Below are 20,910 nucleotides of genomic sequence, written 5' to 3'. Positions count from 1 at the left end.
TGGCCACTGATCTGAGGTGATAGACATGAGAATGCCACTTGGAATAAGTGATAAAACCATCTACTGTTTGCTTTTTGAAACTTTTACAAAAATATGGATAATTTATAAAGTTTTTTAAGATATAAAGAAAACCTTGCATGCTATTATGTAATTTAAGTATCAGGTGTACTCTTTTTTTGTACAAATACTGTTTGTTGCAGTTTTGCTCTTCTGACAACTTAGAGTTACTCTGCAAAATGTGTGAGCTTAACTAGTACACACTTGAATTCATTTCACTCCTTCTCACTTTCTTTTCCCCTTAGGAGTCAGCTTACTTGCTATCAGGACTAGATATGTATAAGATAAATGTCTTCCCAAAATAAATCTGACCCAGTTTGTTGGAAGCTTTTACTTGAAGGTGTTTTTGACTGGAGACTTAAAAGCCATGAATATCAAAGTCATCATATCAATTGATGTGATATTCTTGAATGCAGAATAAAACAAAATAACCACTAAAAGTTAAACAAGCCAACAGCTATGAGCTTTACAACAAATGCAATATTTTGTAGCTGTAATATGTACCTCTTTTCCCAAATATCTCAAGGCAGTTTATAAACAGTTGAAATAATTCTTGCCTTTTTGAGGGAGAATAGCTAAGATTCCTGTCTGGCAGGTGTGGGAGCAAGCACAAAGAGTAGACCTGACTTGTCTGACTATATGAAAAAGTCATCAGCAGATAGTTCAGTGATTTGTATTTCTTTGAAACTCGTGTTTCTCAGTTCTGTATGTTACTATTTGCTTTTTCTTTTATTTAAGGGCATAATGTAATAATCTCTATTTTAATTAACTTTTAATCATCTCTCAGTATTCTTACAAAGAAAGGGGCAGTATATTATGTGGTTGTCATTGTTGTGTTGCTACTTATATCTGTATAAAATTAAATTATACTTGTATGTACTTTAAGACATTATTTCTTAAATTTAATCTGTATTTAAGAAAAAATTGAACAGGTAACCTGGAGGGTTTCTAGTTTTAACTTGGTACAGAAATCATAATTTATTCAGGGGTTTTCTTCCAATTGATATGTTTTAGTTTTCAATACAGTATTAAATTGTAATTATTCCTTCTATCATCAAAACAAATACAGTGTCCAAACCATCCTGTTAAGTGGTCACTACAGGATAGTTCTCCAAATGAAATTCCTACTCCAAAGCATTGCGTGTTTAAAATGTATATACTTTCCCAGATTGTGTCTTAAAGAAAATTCTCAGCTAAAATGAGAGAATGTTCTTATAGTGAGTTTTTCAGATTAAAAAGATTATAGTTGTGACCATAAAGTATAAAAATAGAAATAACAAATCCAAGTCAATTCTACAAATAGCCAGTTGAGTAATAAGTTTCATGTAGTGGAAGATTACTGTGGGGCACTGGCCGTTCATGTCATGGGAGAGAAGGGGTGGGGAGGAGTGATCCGCTTAACAACTATCTCATGCTTTCAGTCATTTGACATTTTTATTGCAGCTCACTTATTGTATTTTATGGCCATCTCTAAGTCAGTTTGGAGGTTTTTGTGTAGAACATGGCAAACTTTCTATCGAGCATCAACATTGCATTTAGATCTTATTAGAAGGTCCATTCATGCATACTACAGTACCAGAATAACTGACCTTTTTCTGTAGTTTAATCTTGCTGCTTTTGGGTCTATGATTTACAGTTAACAAAAAGCCTCTTTGATATCTGCCGTTTGACTGACAAGCTGGAGGAATGACCTGGAATAAATTGCTTAAGAAAATGTAGAAAGTGCTATATTTCAATACAAATAATTATTCAAATAAATACAAGATGGGGTAACTGATGAGGCAGCTGGCCTGCAGAATATGATCTGTTAATCTGTTAGAGATCATAAACAGAAGGCAATGTTTTACTGTTATATAAGGGAAGGCACTAAAGTTCTCTTGATCTGTATTTTCATTTTTATTTTTAAGTATCCTATATCAAAATGAGGAATCTTCTCTGCTCCGTGCTGTTGAGACCTTGACTGGAGGTGTGTATCCAGTTTTGGCACAGTTAGTCAAAAGAGAGGTAATCAGAGAGTGTCCGAAGGAGATAAAAAGGATTACCTGACAGGGAAGCATGAAAAGAGAAATAAGGGAGAATTTGACATATTGCCTTGAGTACCCTTCTTCACCCTACCTCGGTTTCTGTGATCGCTCTGGAAAAGTGAAGAGATATTCAGCAATTTAAAACTGGTATAGAAAGACACTAGGCTTTTTTGTGTGGTAGACTGTCATAATGTCTTTTAAATTAAAATCACTTAAAACATTGCTGCTTCTGGTTTTATAATTACTCAGGTTAGTCACTATTAGTTATATGTTTATTAGTGTCTGTATCAGAGGACCATACCTTCAAGTTTTTAGTTTTTAATTTGTTTCTTCTCCTGATCAAAGAGTCTTAGCCTGTACTAATCTTTAGGTGTGCTACTATATGACATTATTTTTTGAACACTTCATTTGAAATTTTATTTATTATTTATTCCCTCCCTGCCCAGGTCTCTGTCTCGAGAAGTTGCCAATTTCTTCTTCAGCCAGCAACCTCCATGTGGGCCGCGAACAGGAAATCGTTACATGCTACGAGAAGGCCGGGGATATAGCTCTTCTGTACCTTCAGGAGATAGAAAGGGTAAGCTGGCATGATTTGCTTAATTGAAGAATTGTGTGGCTCATTTTTCACTGATGTGGTGTTACCAGCATTTTGGTAGCTCAATTCAACTCAATAAAAATAAAAGACATCTGATATGGTTTTTCTTAGGACTTCAATGCACATTTACAATTGAACAATAAATTAATGTGCCTTAATGGATGTCTGGTAGCTGTCCTTCTGAATGTTCTCTCATTCTGACCTCTTAGAAAATAGTGCTAATAGTCTAAAAAGCAACAGAGCTCTTCTGAACTGCCATGTATATTCAAGATGCTCATCTGTGGCCTCTTCTTACCCTGTGGCAGTTCATGTATGAAAATGGGATTATGGTTTCTTTCAAATACACATCAGAATATGGACATTGTTTGCATACATTCACTAACATTTTCAGGTAATTTTTAAAAAGAAGTCAATTGAGAATGAAACTATGAAGACTGAAAATTGATCTTGTTGCTTATTTGGAGCCAATAACTTAACTGCTTTTAAATCCTTTTATAAAACTACTTGGCAGTAACATTCTGAAATATCATTGTACCTATCAGCAAGACACTCAGGGTATTGTTCGTGAGTCCAGAATATCGTCTGAAAGTATGTTTGCTTCAACTAATAGGCCAAATCCTATGACAAGGAAAAAATCATCAGATATCATAGCCAGATAAATGTATGATTTTAAAACATAGATGAACTTCAGATAAATCTTAATAATTTTGTAAATGGGATTAGGACAGTATTCTTGGACTTGATGGCCTATTTTTCACTTTATCTAATATATTACTCACTGTATGTATGCAACTACAGATACTGTTAAAATCAGACGTACTAGATATGTAGGAGATCTGATTTTTATTGCTGAAAGCCTATATATCTGGGCTTCATAATGTCAGACAACATACAATTTATGGCTCTGCAGAATATTAGGCAGGTTATTGTTATTTCTTTTCCTCCCATTTTCTAAGTTATGGATTATGAATTATGGAAATTTCAAGTTAGGCAGTTTATTTGTAAAGAGCATAATGCTCTGTGATTTAAAAGCTTCAGGCTTTATCTGAATTCAGAGGGATACATAGGCTATTTTATTTCCTCCTCTTATTTTATTTTACACCATTAACCTTATCTTCTGTTTCTTACTACTTAGCAGTGGTAAGCTTTAAGTGTTATAAATGCTTTTTTTTTTTTTTAATAAAAGAAAATTTGTTTCTAGGAGTTACATACTATTGCATTTTATTTAGACTTTCAGATATGTCTGGACAAAATACAGTACACTTGGAGCTCTATTCTTTGGCTTGTTAATACTATTAGAATTGAAGCAAGCTAGCAATATCAATCTGACCCTCTTTTAACACACCTGTTGCTTATAAGACCCAGGCTTGTCCTTTGACAGTTGTTTTTAAAGGGGTTATTGGAATCAGTTAGGGACACACAAGCAAAAGGAAATAGAAAGAAAACTTTGAGAAGGGGAAAGAAAAATAAGTCACAGTGTTTTTTAAATAGATAAACATTTATTTTCTGAGGTTTTTTTCTTTAGTCTTTTTGTTTGATTTGTTACTGTCTTTTAGCGGCTGGTAGGCTATGTGTGGTGAATATGATGGCAAATGAAAGCTGATAGCTCTCCATTTTAAGCAATATTTTTAATGTTGATGTTATATAAATTATTTCTAATTTTTTTTTTTTAATTACTCTGGAGATTACTTTTAACCCTCTTAGTGCTTTCTGCAGCAGTCTTTTTTTACCTAACAGGGGTTTAGATATTGAGAACCATCACCTCCTGCTATTGATTAAGGTTACAAATACGCCATTTCATATACTTATTTTCTGTATACTATTCCTCACAAAATATTCTAAGGAATTATTGTAAAATTTTCCTTAATAGCATTTCTGCTTGGTGAAAAAATTACCTTTAAGGGAATAGCCAAGAGCAAAAAGATTTATATTTCTGAGGGAATGGAGGTAAGGATAGAAATATTCTGCTAGCCAGCATCTACAAATGAAAAAGATTTCTCCAATATTAAATATTAGCGCTGTGTAAAAGTCCTCAAAACTCAATTTTTTTTTTCGAAAACATTTTTTTTGTTGTTTGTTTAGGTGATTAATGCCAATATACAAAACAGAAGCCCTAAGCCAGGGCCCACTACACATGAACAAGAACTTGGTTTTTTCCTGGAAACAGGACTTCAAAGAGCACATGTTTTATATTTCAAGAATGGGTAAGATTTGAGTCTCCTTTTTGCGTGTTTGCTTTTCTGTTTCCGTTTTGTGTTTGTGATCTAATTGGTGTCATAACTTTTAGCAATTGTGGGTTGGCCTCTTGTTAAAAGTGGTATCATTTTAACTGAAATAGGAAGGCTGCCCATATTATTCTTATTTACATGTTGTAAAATCATTTCTCCAAAGTATATTAAACTAAGTATTTTGTATTTTTACTCATTAAATGTGAGAACTAAAAATACCATAATGTTTATCCTTTTGAAATTTCACTGTTAGAAAGTGATTGACAACATATTGAAACTCTTTATTTTTATAATTTTGATTTTTGTAATTTTTTTTCCAAATCTCTTCAGTTATCACTTATTTTAACATTATGCTGCAGGATAAATGTGCATGAAGATCAACAGTATGTATACAAGTATACAATTTCCTTTGTACCTGCTCTATAGATCCTTTTAGATTATGCATGGGAGATCCTTTATAGTTTAAGTAAGGCTTCCCTTATAAGCCTTAAACTAAGTTCAGACATCACTGAAAATGAAAAAAAGAATACAACTCTCAGTTTTTAAGAGCTTTAAAGCTTGGCGCAAGTGGGTTTTAAGTACATTTCTGACATTTGTTGTTGAAGTCACATAGTTTAAAAATTTCCTTACAGGGCTTCTCATTTCACTAGGAAACAGAAATTGGTTGAAATATCAGAATTCCTGACAAGACTACTCTTTTGACCAAAAATATCTCTTATCCTTTCAAATACATAAGCAGGAGATGAAAGGAAATGGTGCAGTGTCTGTAAAGAGTTCGAGATTTTATTGTGCTGATGGTAGGGTCACAAAAGGCTATGCAAGTTTTCAAACTGTTCAGGGTTTTCAGCATGGAAATGATCACTAAGCTTTTGAAATCTCATTCTTAAAGTAGTAAGTAGCGCTGCAGTAACACATGATCTTGAGAGTTACATTTTAGTTCTGTTTTCATCATTTAATTGCAGAAAGAATAAAATGTTCTGAAAGTTAATTTTTTTCATTTACTAGAGCTAAAAATAAAATTTCTGTTTTCATGCCTGCACAAAAGATAAATAAGATATACTTACTGCAATAATCCCAGTGGCAATCACGGTTAAGAATAAGCCAAAAATTCCACATTTTGAAGGATTTTGATTGAAGGCCAGGAATGGAAATGGTCCATTTACTCTCACATATTGAGTGTAAAAGCAATCAGCAATAGACAGAGCAGATTAAAATTAGCTGAGAAAATAAAACTCAACCATGCAAAAAAAGTCATGCAGTGGGTTATTAAGGAACATTCAGCTTATAGGAGTGTTTGTTGTAGGCCTTATCAGTTGGTCTGGTATGAACTTTGAAAAGTTGATTTTATTCCATGTATACTTTAATCCTTCACAATGAAGCTGTTGCTTTTCTTGTTAACTCCTACATAAGCATATAATCTTTTTTGCAGTCTATCGTAGAGTGGTCAGTTGCAGTTTACTAGCTAATTACACATTGCATGTTTAATTTTCAATTTATTCCTACAATTTTATTGGACAGTGCTACTCTTTTTGAGGTATGAGGGAAAGTGAGCTGTTAGGAAAAATAGCTTTGTGCCAGTTGTTATTTTACATATTCCTGCCATTATATCCGTTCTTTCCCTTTCTTAATTTAGAACCAATCCCAATTCTTTCAAAATTTCCTAATAGGGTCATTGTTCCAGGCTGCAAATTATGTTGCTGCCTTTGTGGGTTTTTATTTATTTATTTAAATTTTTCACTTGGGTTCTCCAGAAATGAACAGAAGTTTAAATACATAGCATGCTTTTTAGTACATTTAAGGATGCTGTGCATGGGTTTTAAATTTGTCATCTCTCCTAATATTAGGTTTATAGAAATTAGATTCAAGATCTTTCCATTAAGTTTTGCAACATACTTCAAATTTGAATGTAATCTAAAATTGTAAAGATCTTATGAACATTTTCAAGGAAAGGAAATGTAGCTAGCTTTAATATAGACACTTTAGAAAGGGAAATACTTTTTTTAAATAAACTTTATTTTTCAATTGAAACTATACATATAAAAAGTCTTCAGTCCTGTGGAGGAGTCAAGGAATCACTAGAGTTTAACTCCTTGTGAGTGATGGGGGAGAAGGAGAAAAGTGTGCCTCTGTTTTTACAGACAGACTAAATCTGCTCTTGATAGTGCAGCGCAAAAAAACCCGCAAAAGACTCAATAGTCTGAACGGAAGAAGTTATTTTAGTGCTCTATCAAGACTCAAATCTGAAATTAATGTTTTATTGCAAAGAGCACAGAATTTTAGTAAAGACTCAAACTCTATACCCATTTTTCACCTGAGAGAAGAGGAGCATTTCACCTTGGAAATACATAACATAAGTTGAAGAAACTATTCTTAAAGTAGGGTTTATGTGCTTTTTAAAGAAAGTTTTAAAATATGTAACTAAATATCTTTCAGGTTGATTAAGCCACTTCTATTTAATTTAGTAGCTGCTTTGTTAATTTCATATTGAAGGAATTCAAAGTCCTGATGTTGTTCCAAGAAAAACCATGAGCACAGGAACTTCGAAATTAGTACTTTAACATAGCTATTTTCAAATAAAATGCCCCTAAGAGAGAAAGGACAGCCTTTTATGTACCCAGTACTTCTTCTTTCCTAGTATTTGCTTTCTATTCATGTTATGAAATAAGTAGGTTTTTGGTTTTGAGGTAGTAGTGGTCAGAAAGATACTAGAAGTGTATGCTCTTAAAGTAAAAGAGCTTTCTGGTTGAAGTCTAAAATAAGGTCACCATCAAGTGAAAATCAGACTTAACTAGCTTTCAGAGCTTTTGTTTGTGTCTCCTCCAGTATTTCACACCCTCTTCAAGGATATCGCTCTGTCAGAGTTCAGGATCCAGACTGCAATTTGGTCTAATCTCCATCATGGTTCACATGCTGAATCAAAACTTGACAAACCCAGACCAGATCTGTACTCCTCATGGTGCCATTAGCTGCTCTGACACAGCTGCAGTGAAGCGAGACCTTCACAGTCTTCTCCATGAAGTTGTTTCTTAGAGATGGTCTTTTTCCCCCAATAGAAAATTAACCCCTTAAGCCCCATATCTAAATAAAAATCCTCAACCATTTTTTTTGCATATAGTTGATTTTTATTGTCTTACAAAATGTTTGAGGAGCACAAAAAAAAACAACAAACAAACACTTTAGTTACTCCTGCATAGACAAGTCCTATACATAAGTTGTTTCTTTTACTTGTGTTTCTTTTTCCACCATAGCACAAATAGGAATAGTGTAGGAATGTAGCTCTTATGTTAGTAAGTAAGAGAGAGTAGATACAAATCAATCTGTAAGTGCTTCTGTTGCATGTATATACTGATACAGTGCTCACAGCTGGAGATTTTGCACTGACAAAATCCGTAAGAGAAGGATTTATGTAAACGTGTGGCAAATACACTGTATGACCAGCTGTCTGCTGTATTAGAATACTCATCACTCTCTGAATCTCTTGAGATATTGTTGCATGTTCTACATCAGTCCCAAAACAATTTGGTCATCAAGTGAAGAATAGAAAATAAGATGAAATTCAAAAACACTGAAATCCTACAAAGTATCACATTCTTTATACGTGAGATACCACTGCTGTATTGGGAAGTTAACAAAATTACTTTGTTGCAGTTTTCAAAACAACTTTGTACTGGAGATAACTGCTCTCACATTCGTGGGGTTAAGAAAATAAAACAGAATACATTCAAGATAGAGACAAAAATCACTATTTTCAAATCAGTAACAAAAATGAGTTTTCAAAGAATACTTTAATATATGGCATATCAGATGATTTCATTGTCCTTATTTAAGATACTGTTCTTACTCTGTTAGTTTTCATTGGAAAAACAGAATACAGTTGAATGTGTGGGGAAATTATTATTCCCTCAGATAAAATCATCCAGAATGCTTTTTCTTTCAGTACTTGTGTTTATTGCTCAGAATTGTGTCTTATTTTCAAGAGTTTAAAATACGATTGCATTGTTAAGTTATAGGTAAAAAATCTGGCAGTTATACATGGAGGACTAAGGTGGACGTAAACTCAAGGGAATCACTTTTATTCGAGATTATCACAAATAACTTTTGTAACAATTAGATATACAAAGCACACTGAAAGAGTAATGTTAGTATCTGAGTAGATGTTGAATTTTGATAATTTTAATAATTTGCAGTTGAAATTCTGACTCTAGCTCGCGTTTTTCAAGAAGATAACTTGGAGGTTTTTAGCCCATGTACTACAAGTCTTGCTGAATGTGGTTGTTGCTCACATTTGCAAGCTTCAAATTAAAGGTTTTGTTTTTATGTTGTGTTGTGATGGGCAGCAAACAAAATTGTATTGGATCCTTAAGCTGGGGAAGGATTATTTTGTGTACTTCCCCTGCTCCCCCCCAAAATATGTTTTTTTTTCTGCTATATTTAATGCTTTTGGTTTTATTTTCTCCTCTGGTTTTGATATTGGTCTGAAGGACACTGGTTCACATGCCAGGTATCACATGGCATGGCTATGCCTGAAGTTTTTATTTTTTTTTATTTTTAATTCTCTTTGTTTCTTCCCTTGCAACTTGTAAGATACGGATTCATAGGATCTCGCAGGTTGAAAGGGACTCTGAGGGGCGATCTGGGCCAAACGCCTGCTCAAATTGTGGCTAGTGTAGAGCAGCTTGCTCAAGACCTTGGCCAGTTTTTCTGTGTGCCGCCAAAGATGGAGTTTCAAATTCTGATAAGTTTGGGGCTTAGGTGTTTTGTGAACAATATTCGTGAGATACATCACCTGAACGTGAGCTGCAGATGATTAATTAGCTTATAACTAATTAAGTCTTTTGAGTTTCATTCTCTCAATACTGATTTTAGTCTAAAGGGCAGTTAGTTGTTGCTGTATGATAGTTATTTTCACCAAAAGATTTTGTTCTCTGATTGTAGTATGTGTCCATTTCTGTTAAAGCTTTAGTAATAGTTTAACATGGAGGTTTTCAGTATTTGGAATTACTAATTAATAATTATGTTAGTTCTTTTTTCATATTGAAATTGTGGTTTTGAACTGATTCAAAATGATGGAAGCTGCCAGTTTTAACTGCAAAAATGTTCATTGATTCTATTATTAACTTCAAAAGGAGCAAACTAGCAGGTAGGAGAACTAATTGGTGCTAGATTTCTTTATGATAGTAGTAGAAAGAATTTTACTAAGCCTTAAGGTAAGTTTTCTAAGGAAATACTGCATGTGTTTTCATCACAGTAGTGATAAGGGGAACTTGGCTCTTGGAAGAACTAGGAGTCTAATTCTGTTCAGACCTTCTAAAAAAACCCCAAATGACTAAAAACCCCTCAAAACAATAATAATAATAAAAAAAAACAAACCACCACCACCAAAACCCCGTAATACTAAAGGACAATCCATCTTTATCTTAAATAATAATAATTTATAAACTATTTTTACAAAGAATTATCGGATTACTTCGAGTGTTAAACACTTCCTCTTAAGCTGTAGACAGTACTGTACCAATTGAGTTATATAAGCATGTTTATATATTCAAAAATCAGTGAACAAATACAGTGCTGAGAAAAGCTGAATACTGTGCAGGTGTTTGAGGCTGTGTGTGTCTGGTTTCATTTGTTATTGAGATTAAAGGCATTTGAAAACTCATCAGTTCTTTCAAAGTCTTCATTACTCATATTATTTCCTTGTCATTGTCCAAACAATTCAAAAAGTTATTTCTAATATTTTTTAAGATATTAAACAGTATTAGACTGACCATGGTTGAGTATTCATTGCTGTGAATACTCTGGAGGCATAATACATGTTACAGAAAAGCTAGCCACAAGCTGAAGTTTGAAAGGCAGGCAAGCTCTCCTTGTATGCTTTCAGATGAATACAGAAAAATTCCTGTTCCCTCCCCCTGATTTACATGTCCTTTCCTTATAAAATATGTAACTGCCAGGATAAAGTGCTATACAGCCAGTTTACTGAGGAGTGCTTGTAATGTTGTTGTGTTGGGGTTTTGGTTTGGTTTGTGTTTCGTGTGTGGTTTTTGGTTTGGTGTGTTTTGGGTTTTTTTGTAGACATGTAGGCATTTTGGTGTTTGTAGTGAAAAAGTTTTGTTTGGGTTTGTAATGAAATAGTTTTGTTTGTGTTCAGTACACCTATTAAATCTGACCTTTTCTGCCTCTCACATTCTCCTTCCAATGCTGGCCCACTTTCCTGAAAGACCTTTTTCTCAATTCCCATTTGATAGGCTGTATTTTAAGCATGAGAAGGTAAAAGCAACACTTCTTCTCTAGGTGTATGGTGCCTTGTCCATTTTATTTTGGACCTGTGTGTAAGCATAGTATGTATGTATAAATAATTTTGATCAAGTTTCAGTGCCTTTCTGTTTACCAAATCACCGCCTTACTGAACATGGATATTTTAAAATAGTTTCTTTGGAAGCAAGTAGCTCCTCAGAAATTACATGCAAACAGATGCATGTCTGTCTGGTCAGCAACTCAGCAGTGAAGTAACCTTTTACTTCACTGTGATATTTTTATAAGACTATTGGCAGGGTGTTTTATAGAGGTGTTCCTATGTTCTCCTTCCTGGAAGAAGTGTTGCTGTAAGCCTCATGCTTAGGAATGCTGCATGCCTCCTACCTGCAATGAATGAACAGAGAAGGAGTATGAAGAAAGGTGGTTACTTATTCTGTATGTTTTGCACAGGATTTTCTTTCCAGAAAGTGTTGTTCCTGTTTGTAGGTAAAAGTGGATTTTGTGTGTTGTATATAGCATGAGTTTGGAGAGTTCTGTTTCTCCCTGCCTTTCCCCAAGTTAATGTATTCAATTACAGTAAACACTGGTTCATAATAAATTTGAAGAGTGTAAAAATAAAAGACAGCTCAGTAAGCATGTTCAGAATTGCTATTGCATGCAAAAGACGAAAGGAAATCTTGTCCTCTGTTCTACTTTCGTTTAATATAACAGCCTGATAGCAAATACAAGGCAATACAAGGCAATGCAAGGACAAAACTGTTATTAAGAACACTGATGAATAAATGGCACATAAACAACTTAAAGTGGTGGAAGACTCTGTGTTCTTCCAATATTGACATCTCTAGCTAACCAGAAGCAGTAGCTTCAAAATCAAACACCTCCAGGGGTTACCACGAGATTTAGAAAATCAGAAGGTTAGATAACCTTTTAGGTTGTTTTTTTTTCTTTTTTTCTTCGTCTCCTGATTATTTTTCACTATCACTTTTCACTCTTATCATAGTGCTGTTCTCACATGGCAGTCCAGTGTATTATTCTTTGGCTTTCAAGTTGGACAAGCATATCCAAGATACAGCAATCTTCTTTGGTGTCACCACTGGGAGGGCTCACCTACACACAGTGCTCAGGGTTTGGCCTTGTTTGTTGTTGCTCAGTATTGTCTTAAGTACCTGATGTGTTGCTTTAGATTAGATCTTTGGGTTTTACCAATGTTACACTTTTGTTGATGCATCCCTGCTCTTTTGTTGATGCTTAAAATCTTGCATCTTATCAGAGTATACTCCCTCTATGATTTCTGCTTCTGATTTCTGACCTTTGAATCTTTGAGACAGGTAGTGAAACCATGCTCATGGTCACTCCTGAAGTTCTCCATGGGTTTTTTAAGATTGATATTAAACTGAGTGGCTTCCTATGTCTTCTGTTTGATATTCTAAACAAAAACACTGTTGATGCTGCATATTCCTCCTTACTGATCTGTTTTAAAAAAGGTAAAATAACTGTATGACAGTACAAATTGACTTATGTGTAATACAGTGTTAAGTATTTACCAGAGTAAATTCTATTTACTTTATTTCCTCGGTTAACTTATTTCCTTAGTAAAACTTTCTGACATGTTTAGCACTTTTTTTTGTGAGTTCAAGAATGAGCTGTTTTTGTTTATGATTTCCTTTGACACCATCTTAATCTACCCTTATTTCTTCTTCTGACTAAATCTCTGCTTGAAAGAAGAAACTTGAAAAATTATAGGAGGTAAAGGGCAAGACTTCTAATGTACTGTTTCCAGTAACTGGAGGAAGCCTTTTGTGAATCTGGTCTTTGTGCTGTAATAGTTGAATCTGGTACTTAGTGTATACATGTGCACATATATATGTGTATATAGTGTGTTGTATATATACGCTTAATTGAAAGAACATCCAGGAGGAGCTGAGGTGATGGTGTCAAGAGAAGTAGTAAACAAAATGTGCAGCGGAGTCTTCTGTGGAGTCATTCTTTCTCCAAAACAGCAGAAAATAAACAGCAAGGAAATGACAGCTTTCTGTCATTTTAGTGAGCTGAACTGTTTTGCTGGAAGGTTTGATAATTGCTGGTGGTGCTGTGAGAAAAGAGATAGGACCATGCAAGTGTGGGTTGGAAGATGTGAAAAAGAAAGAATGGTGGAAAAAGGGAACAAACACAAAGAGAGGATAATGGGGAGAGTAAGACCTTCCACTTTCAGTAGGAAACCATTGGGTAGACTTAATTGTTAGTGGAACTACATTCTAGGCAGTAAGTGTTCCCATTTTGAATGCATGAATGCAAGAATTGCTGCTTGATTGGGCTTGTGTATGTGTAATGGCACACTGAAGATGTTTCATTTATAAGCCCAAACATCAATCAAGAACCTTCAAGCATCAAGCAAACATGATCTGTAGTGAATTTGAGATACCTGGGATTTCTTTTTCTGCGTGAGTTAACAGTGGGTAAAATTGAGAAGTGTATCATGATGCTTTTTCTTTACTTTAAGTGCACTTAAAAAAAGAGTAGTTTAGATTCTTGCAGGAAAAGATATTCCACATGTAATTCAGAAAGTAATACCCGCGAAAATCCATGTTTTGTAGAAATTATACAGTATTGTGAGAATTTTCAAAGTATAAGTATGAAAGGAAGAGAGGGAAAGGTGAGACAGAACACATAACTGATGGTGTTCAGACTGTGTTGCCTTTTGGAGATAAATATCTAAACCGTACGAGGATGTTTTTTTGAGGTGGCTTGGATTGCATTAGATCCATCATCTTTCTAATTGTGGCTAAAATTATGCTTCCATGCTCTCCCTCTCCTTAGACCTGAGGGAAAACAGATGCAGATACTAGTCACACCTGAAACATCATCAGTTGCATAGAAGACTTAGCCTCATCCATTTGGTTAGACCTTTAATAAAGTTACTGCAGAAAGCCATAAGATTTCATTTCTTCTTAATTGTAGGGGTATATAAAGCAAAAGCTCTAGTATGGTAATTGGCATGTCTCAGGATATTATTCTGTTACTGCTAAAGAGTTTTATCTCTTGATTTGTCACGTTTCTTTTCTTTTGCTCATATAGTAACTTGATTAAAAATAATTACTCATCTTAAAGCTGTTAAAGTTACTCTTAATTGGCCAAAAGTTATTAGCTGGAGTGTATGGATTTAAATCGGTATTTCTTTGTAAACATGTTAGTCATACCAAAGCTACTAAAATGCTGCTGTTCTGATAGGCATGCCCATCAAGAGTTTTGCCTGCCCAGACTTCTTCCCTTTAAAACAAATCCTATTCTATTCTTGCTATTTGAATTATTGGGACAAAGCCTCAGACTTTAAAAATTATGCTCTACCACTGAGTTTATAAAAATTGCCATTATTTTTTCTGTATATAAATATATATCTAGAGAGAAGGGTGAACACACATTTGGAAAGTGGACTCAATTCCAAAAGCAATTTCTGTTTCATCACTTTGATCAAGTAATCTGGATCTCATTGTTCTTGATTGCCCTTCTTTTTAAAGAATGGATGTTTTTAAAATGGGATATAGTAAGCCTCAGCAATGAGGTAATAGGCTAGTATAAGTGAACTTAGCCTGTTCACTGGTATGGCTCTGGAATATACTTTTCTCTCTTAAAGGGGAAAATTACAATTTAGCTGTCAAATTGCAGAGCAGGTGAGGTTTGGTCTAAGCTCACTAAGCAAAAATTTCTAATTCCTTGTTTAATCTATAAAAAGCAATGTTAGACTAAATATTTGGGTGTTTTAATTGATAGGCATAAAGGAAATGCCTGACAAAGCCATTCTCACACTAATGGAGAAGGTATTATCAAAATACACTGTAAATACAAATTAAATTAATCTTATCAACCATTCTGTGGTTAAATTTAAAACATTTTTTTGTAGCCTGTTTTGGCATATTGTGATTTGATCTCACTCCCTTTGTTATTATAGGGAACAGTGTTTGCTAGGTTTTTATCCTAACATCTTTCAAATATAGACTGCTTGTCATTGAGCAGTTTCTTAATTCTTTTCTACTTTTTGGGGAGGTGTTCAAAAACACAAAGCTAAACAGTATTTTTCTGGGGTGTCAGGTTTATCTAGACGACTAATGCCAAAGCACTGTGGTGCCTGATGCCAAACATGCTTTTTTAAAACCAAGAGAGTTCTTGGTGGTGATGGTGGCAAATAATGTTTGCATCAAAACTTTGCTACTGCTGGCCTACATGCTTATATTCAGGTCTTCTGATCCTGCATTGAAAGTTTGTCTTTACTGCCCCTTAATTGTCTTTCTGTGCTTTCCTTGTAAAATACCTACAGTTACTGATTTCCCTCTCTGTTTAAGAGTGAGCACCTTTGATAGATGCAGTTAAAATATTTTCAGAGGAGCATAAAAGTTGATCTTGCAGCAGAGTAGTTAATTATGTTCCAGTATAAGCAGTTGGGGTGTAGGGTGCGAATATGTAGACACAAGGATGCAGATTTAGCACTAAGGGCATCAATCCATGTAGACTTTCAATAGTAGATTGTACTTTTAAATCCTGGTTCTCAGTCTTTAACTGGTATAGTGCTACTTAGAGTCAAATTAGTTGGTTTGTTTGTTGTTTTTTTCCTTGAAGATTCAAGGCAGCCAAACATTTTAATTAGTCTTTAAAACTAGGAAGATGCAATTCAGAGGGCTTGAGTATGTCCTGATGGGAGGCAGACATACAAACAGGAACATAACTAGCAGTATCTCTCTGTGGGTTATCTTTGTTGTGTGTGAAATCACTGTAAACATGTCAGCTCTCCATGTATGTTAATTTATCTTAAAATTCCTTGTCTCAAGAACGGAAGTGATCTCAAAGTCATTTACAGACACTGTGGGATGTTGTTCAGTTAACCTGCCCTTTTGCTTTGGCATTCAATCATCACGGGCGGAGCCGCTAGCATGAAGGCCCATCTTAGTGAAAAGCAGGTAAAAGCTGTTTGCTTTCTAGGCTAGGCAGGAAAAGTATGTGCCAGAATAGCCACCACCCGCTTCTCTGCAGTGTTACAAACTGTTAACAAATACAGGAAATGTACTTTGCTAAAAGCTGTGCAGTGTGGAGATCTACCGTATTGTTCATGGTATGTTTTGCTTCAGTGCTTGTCTCAAAGCATTTAACTCAATTTTTTTGCGTGATTTAGATTGTAGCTTTGAAGTGTATATCTTTTTATTATACTTCCTTTAGAAGATGCTCGACAAATCTGTATTGTGTTTGTCTTCGCTTGTGCAGTGGATCAGTGTTAAATGCTTTATGAAGCAAAACCTAATTTTGTATTTTAAGGTGTTTGGTTTTTTTTTTTCTTGTACAGTCTTCCTGCTTTTTTCCATGATATGGTAGAACTTCAGTCACAAGTTTCAGTCCCTTGCAGATGTTTATAGAAATGCAGTAGGTTACTAATAACAATCTGTCATGAAGTTCTTAAGGACATTTAAAGATTGCATACTTTTTCAAAAGAGGGGTTTTTTTTGGTTCTTGTAACACATTGAAAGACACAAACTTCATGTGGAAAAAATGCTAATTCCTGAAATTTCATAGAGATTTAAATTAGTGTGATTTGAAGTTCTGCTACATAGTCTATGTTTCATCTGTACTTGGGAATTAGTATTTCAAACTGCCAAGTTCTTGCTCATGCTCTTTTCTGATAATTTTGCAAGGAACATTTCATTTTTTTGGCAAGTCTGTGACTTTGCACTACAGTCCTTGAGAGAAAACTCCATTCATGGGAATATGCACTTAGAGCAAAGGACTTAAAGCTGGGATTCCAGTGGTCTGGATTTGGCTCTCTAAAATATTTGGCATGTGGTATTACTAAATGGTATGTATTTTAGCTTTCCAAAGGTGCTGAATGTATCCAGCTTCCACTGAGTTCAGAAGTTTTCTTTCTGTACTTACTTCATTAGTATATGAAGTTGGGGTAACAGTCATTAAGAGGCCTGCCTGTATGAAATATATAAATAAATATCTTTCATGCAGTTGTTTCCATGTTAGATGTGTACACGGGATTAATTTTCTTTGAAATGTACTAAATGGCACTCTATGGTCAAATTCTGCTGTAACATGGAGTTTTTACAGACAATCATTATTTCTGGTGTGACTGGTGATTATTTCTTTTTAACCAACTTTGACATAACTTTCAACCTGTATGTACAGGTTTTGTTATTTGGAAATGCTAGTTCCTTTTAAATGTGCTTTTATGTAGAAGTATTTTAGAAGGTGAACTTGTGCTAGTGAAAGATGTGTGTGCTGGAGACTAAAATTTCTGCAATACACTCATAATCCTTGATTATATAAAATAGAACAGAGATGACCTCTGTCATGAAATCTGAAGACTAAACTGAATGACTGGGCCTCTAAGTAAAGTGATAAAGAGTTCTACAGTTCTATAGCAAGATATCTCACATCAAACACTGGCTTCAGGTATTCCGCAACTAAAGTTAAGGAAAGAATCTGTGTAAAAATGCTGGCTTTTCTTGAATTTGTATAGAGTCGCAATTCAGAAATCAGTATTTTAGACGTAATTGAAAATAAAGACCTCAGAATAAAGAAGGCATTTTAAAACAAGCTTTATAGCAGTGCAGTAGAGCTTTTACTTATGAGAAGCTTACATAAAGTGTAACATTTCTTTTGAGCCCATGTTAGCAAATGCTATGCAACTTGCACATGGAATCATATCTTAAGACAGTACAACTGTATGACATAGCAGCAATGATTTAACGCAAAACATGCTTTTGATTAAATAATTTTCTTTTGCAACTAGATTTCGAATAGTGAAATGGCTGTCATATGTTGTACATTGAGGTTGCAGAAAACATTTGTTCAGCTCAGCAAAAAGCCAACCCAGTCATTCACCAATTTAAAGACAAACTGTACTAATAAAAATGTTCTCAACTGCTTTTAAGTGCAATAAAAAAACAGCTGAGATATATGAGAAAAAAAATAAAGCTGTAAGACCATACAAAATAATCTGTTGTTTGAGAAGAAAGTTCAGATCTGCAAAAAGTGTTTGTGTGAATGCCGCCTCCTATCTGAGGCTCTTGAATTTCTTTGCAAAAGCTGTTTAGGCAGCAGAAGTGGCTGAAGCATAGGCGGAGAAACAAACCTGAGTTGCAGAAGCTCCACCAAAAGCCAGCTGGAGTCAAGAATAGAACACGTGATTCCCAGTCCTCCTCTGTCCACACAGTGGGCTTTGCTGTGTTTGTGCTCTTTTCTCTCTGAAAAGGAGAGGGAAAAGAAAATTTTACATTATTTTCACTGAAGATTACAAGATTTACTGCTTTTTTATTTCCCTATCTGAAGGTGTCAAGAGGCAGCTAAAATATAATTTTTTTTGTTGTTTTGTTTATTTTTTTTTCCTCAAAGTTTATGCTTTGAAGCCTAATGTAATTGATAATTGCTGTAATAGCTGTAATAGCAAGACCAACTTCAGTATTGTTTTTTCCTTTTTTTGGGTGGTCACTTCTTACACTTTTTCTTGCTTTCTCTTTAAACTACTGATCATGAAAATGTTTCTTTTTTTCAATGAACTGGCAGGTAATGTTGTTGTAGTAATCAGCAGTGGGGTTCCCAAATGAATATATAAATATATATATATATCTCTCTCCATGCCTATATATATATATCTCACAGAAAGGTAATGATGTGCGGGGAGTAAGGTGGGGGGAAAGGATAACATGGATTTTAACAACTTTACTGAGTAATGTATTAAGGTGTTACCAAATCCAAGTTGGAATACTGTCAAATTCTATATTTATATGCAGGAATTTGACAAGAGGAGTTGGTAGATTTAGAGAGTTACTAAGAGCTGTCGAAACAAGAACTACACAAAATCTGCGAATGGTAAGTTATATTAAACCATGTTCCTGATAAAAGCTAACTCATGAATGTTTTTTATTTATATTGTCAGAAAATAAACCTTTACCAAAAGAGTGATGTATCTTTTTTGCATCTTTTTATACTAAAAGGCCAAGCCTTACATCTTTTGCTCTAATGTAATGATTTTCAACATGTCCTAGATTAGTTTCCTAATACTAGCCTTTTAAAACTTCTAAAGTGGTAATAAGGAAGGTAGTTGGTTTCTTAATTAATTTAATAACTGTTTCCTAGTAAGGTTATAAAAATTATTAAATAGACTTTAGACTTAGAGAGGGATAATATTGCAAACTTTAATAGAACCAAAGATGAAGAGCTTCTTAAGGTACTGGCATTAAGGTGGAAAATGCAGATCTATCATATTGTTCTTTCTGCGCCTTAAACATTACGCATCTGTTGGTGGTGAATGTTGCTGGGAAATACTGCCAATGCTGTGGAAATGTAGGTTTTGCCTTCTTTCTGTTGTGCTGGTGCTAATCTCTTGAGTTTTCATCATCATGATATATAGTCATGCAACTTGTATGCATATGTATTAAACATTAAAGAGAAGATTAACCTGATAGTCATGGATTGTAGGATGATTTAAAAGTTTTAAACCAGTATTATTTCCCTTTTAAGTATTTCTATGCTTAAATATATTGTGCCACGAATAGTTGGTCAGAATAAACTTTTTGACACTGATCTACACTATTCAAAAGTATCTGGATTTAACTGATATAATTGAAAAATTGCTTGTGATTGCCATTTATTTTCTTTGTGTTTAGAGAATTTTACTGGGTACTTTCAATCAGCAGTATGCCTGTTTTTTTGGGTGTTTTAAAATAACAGGAAATATATTCTACCTGACTAGTTTTTATTAGAAGTAATCCAAGCATTTTGTAAGAGTCTGTATTCAGCATTTCTAAGGAAAATATTTATCTTTCAATTTTACAGACTATAGCAAGACAACTGGCTGAAATTTTGTTACGAGGCATGTGTGAACAGAGTTATTGGAATCCACTGGAAGATCCTCCTCACCAATCACCCCTAGATGATCCACTTCGAAAAGGTTCAAATACTAAGAATTATGCACTCAGCAGAAGACCACGGGTATACACTGGAGAAAAGTATGGCTGAGTTTATACCTCTTGTGTTTCTATATTTGCAATTGTTACCAACTGCACTGGGTAATTTAGTTTGTATTTTTTAAAATGTAGAAGGGATTGCACAATGTGAATGTTTCCCATGTTGTGTGTAGATATATATATTCCCTGAAGAGAGCTAGGGGAGCAACATGCTTCTCCAAGCAGCAGTGTACACAAGACCTTTTGTTCTCAATTCACAAAATGTTTTTTTTATTCTATATTGGGGTGTATGATAGTCAGTATCTCTTAATTATATCTGGGATACAAAAGAAAACATGAACTGTGTGGCAAATCTGAAATTGCACATTTTAAAAGTTGCGTACTGTTTCTAGATCTCTGTTCTGCTCTGTCATAAAAAGGAAAGAATTAGGAATATGGAGGTTAAAATTCATCTCATTATGAAAACCCAAAAGATATCTAGCAGTTTGTCTCATAATTTTAATTTAGTCTGTTTCCCAAAGCAGCTACCTCCTAATCTTTTTAGGTTAGTTTTGGCATTTCTTCATGATGCTACCGTTTTGCTGAGTTTTATTCTTTCACTGATTCAAATAAGTGGTATGGAATGGATGTTTGTGTCACGTATCCCATGCTTAATTCTAGTGTGGCTTTGGTGTGTATGCCTTCCTTCTTGAAAATGTGTGAGGTTTTTTAAACCACATTAGCTATTAGTATTATTATTAAATGTGGATAGCCATTTTCTTGAATTTGAACTTTTCTGAGATTTTAATAGCTTGTTG

At 34.3% G+C, this 20,910-nt stretch overlaps 2 protein-coding genes across 5 annotated transcripts in view; one reads left to right on the top strand and one right to left on the bottom strand.

Annotated features, from left to right (window-relative positions):
• The window catches only part of DGLUCY (D-glutamate cyclase), a 189,103-nt gene extending 186,715 nt beyond the window's left edge, over window positions 1-2,388 (bottom strand). Inside the window, exon 1 of the mRNA XM_061463816.1 lies at window positions 2,383-2,388. The gene's annotated coding sequence lies outside the window, so the exon portion shown is untranslated. The remainder of the gene's footprint in view (window positions 1-2,382) is intronic.
• TTC7B (tetratricopeptide repeat domain 7B) overlaps window positions 1-20,910 on the top strand; it is a 138,785-nt gene that overhangs the window by 28,119 nt on the left and 89,756 nt on the right. For 2 of the 4 annotated variants that reach the window (XM_061463792.1, XM_061463790.1), the window contains exons 4-8: window positions 2,528-2,658; window positions 4,759-4,880; window positions 5,264-5,287; window positions 18,938-19,016; window positions 19,983-20,155. In XM_061463792.1, coding sequence (XP_061319776.1) covers window positions 2,528-2,658; window positions 4,759-4,880; window positions 5,264-5,287; window positions 18,938-19,016; window positions 19,983-20,155 — 529 coding nt within the window. The remainder of the gene's footprint in view (window positions 1-2,527; window positions 2,659-4,758; window positions 4,881-5,263; window positions 5,288-18,937; window positions 19,017-19,982; window positions 20,156-20,910) is intronic. The other 2 variants (XM_061463793.1, XM_061463791.1) reach the window with 1 other exon arrangement.

The sequence above is a fragment of the Pezoporus flaviventris genome, unplaced genomic scaffold (genome assembly GCF_033815535.1).
Source record: "Pezoporus flaviventris isolate CSIRO_AGI_PZ_B2104156 unplaced genomic scaffold, CSIRO_AGI_Pfla_v1 ptg000036l, whole genome shotgun sequence".
Lineage (NCBI taxonomy): Eukaryota > Metazoa > Chordata > Aves > Psittaciformes > Psittacidae > Pezoporus > Pezoporus flaviventris.
The sequence above is the reverse complement of the archived record's forward strand: the minus strand, read 5'-3'. Positions and strand labels throughout refer to the sequence as shown.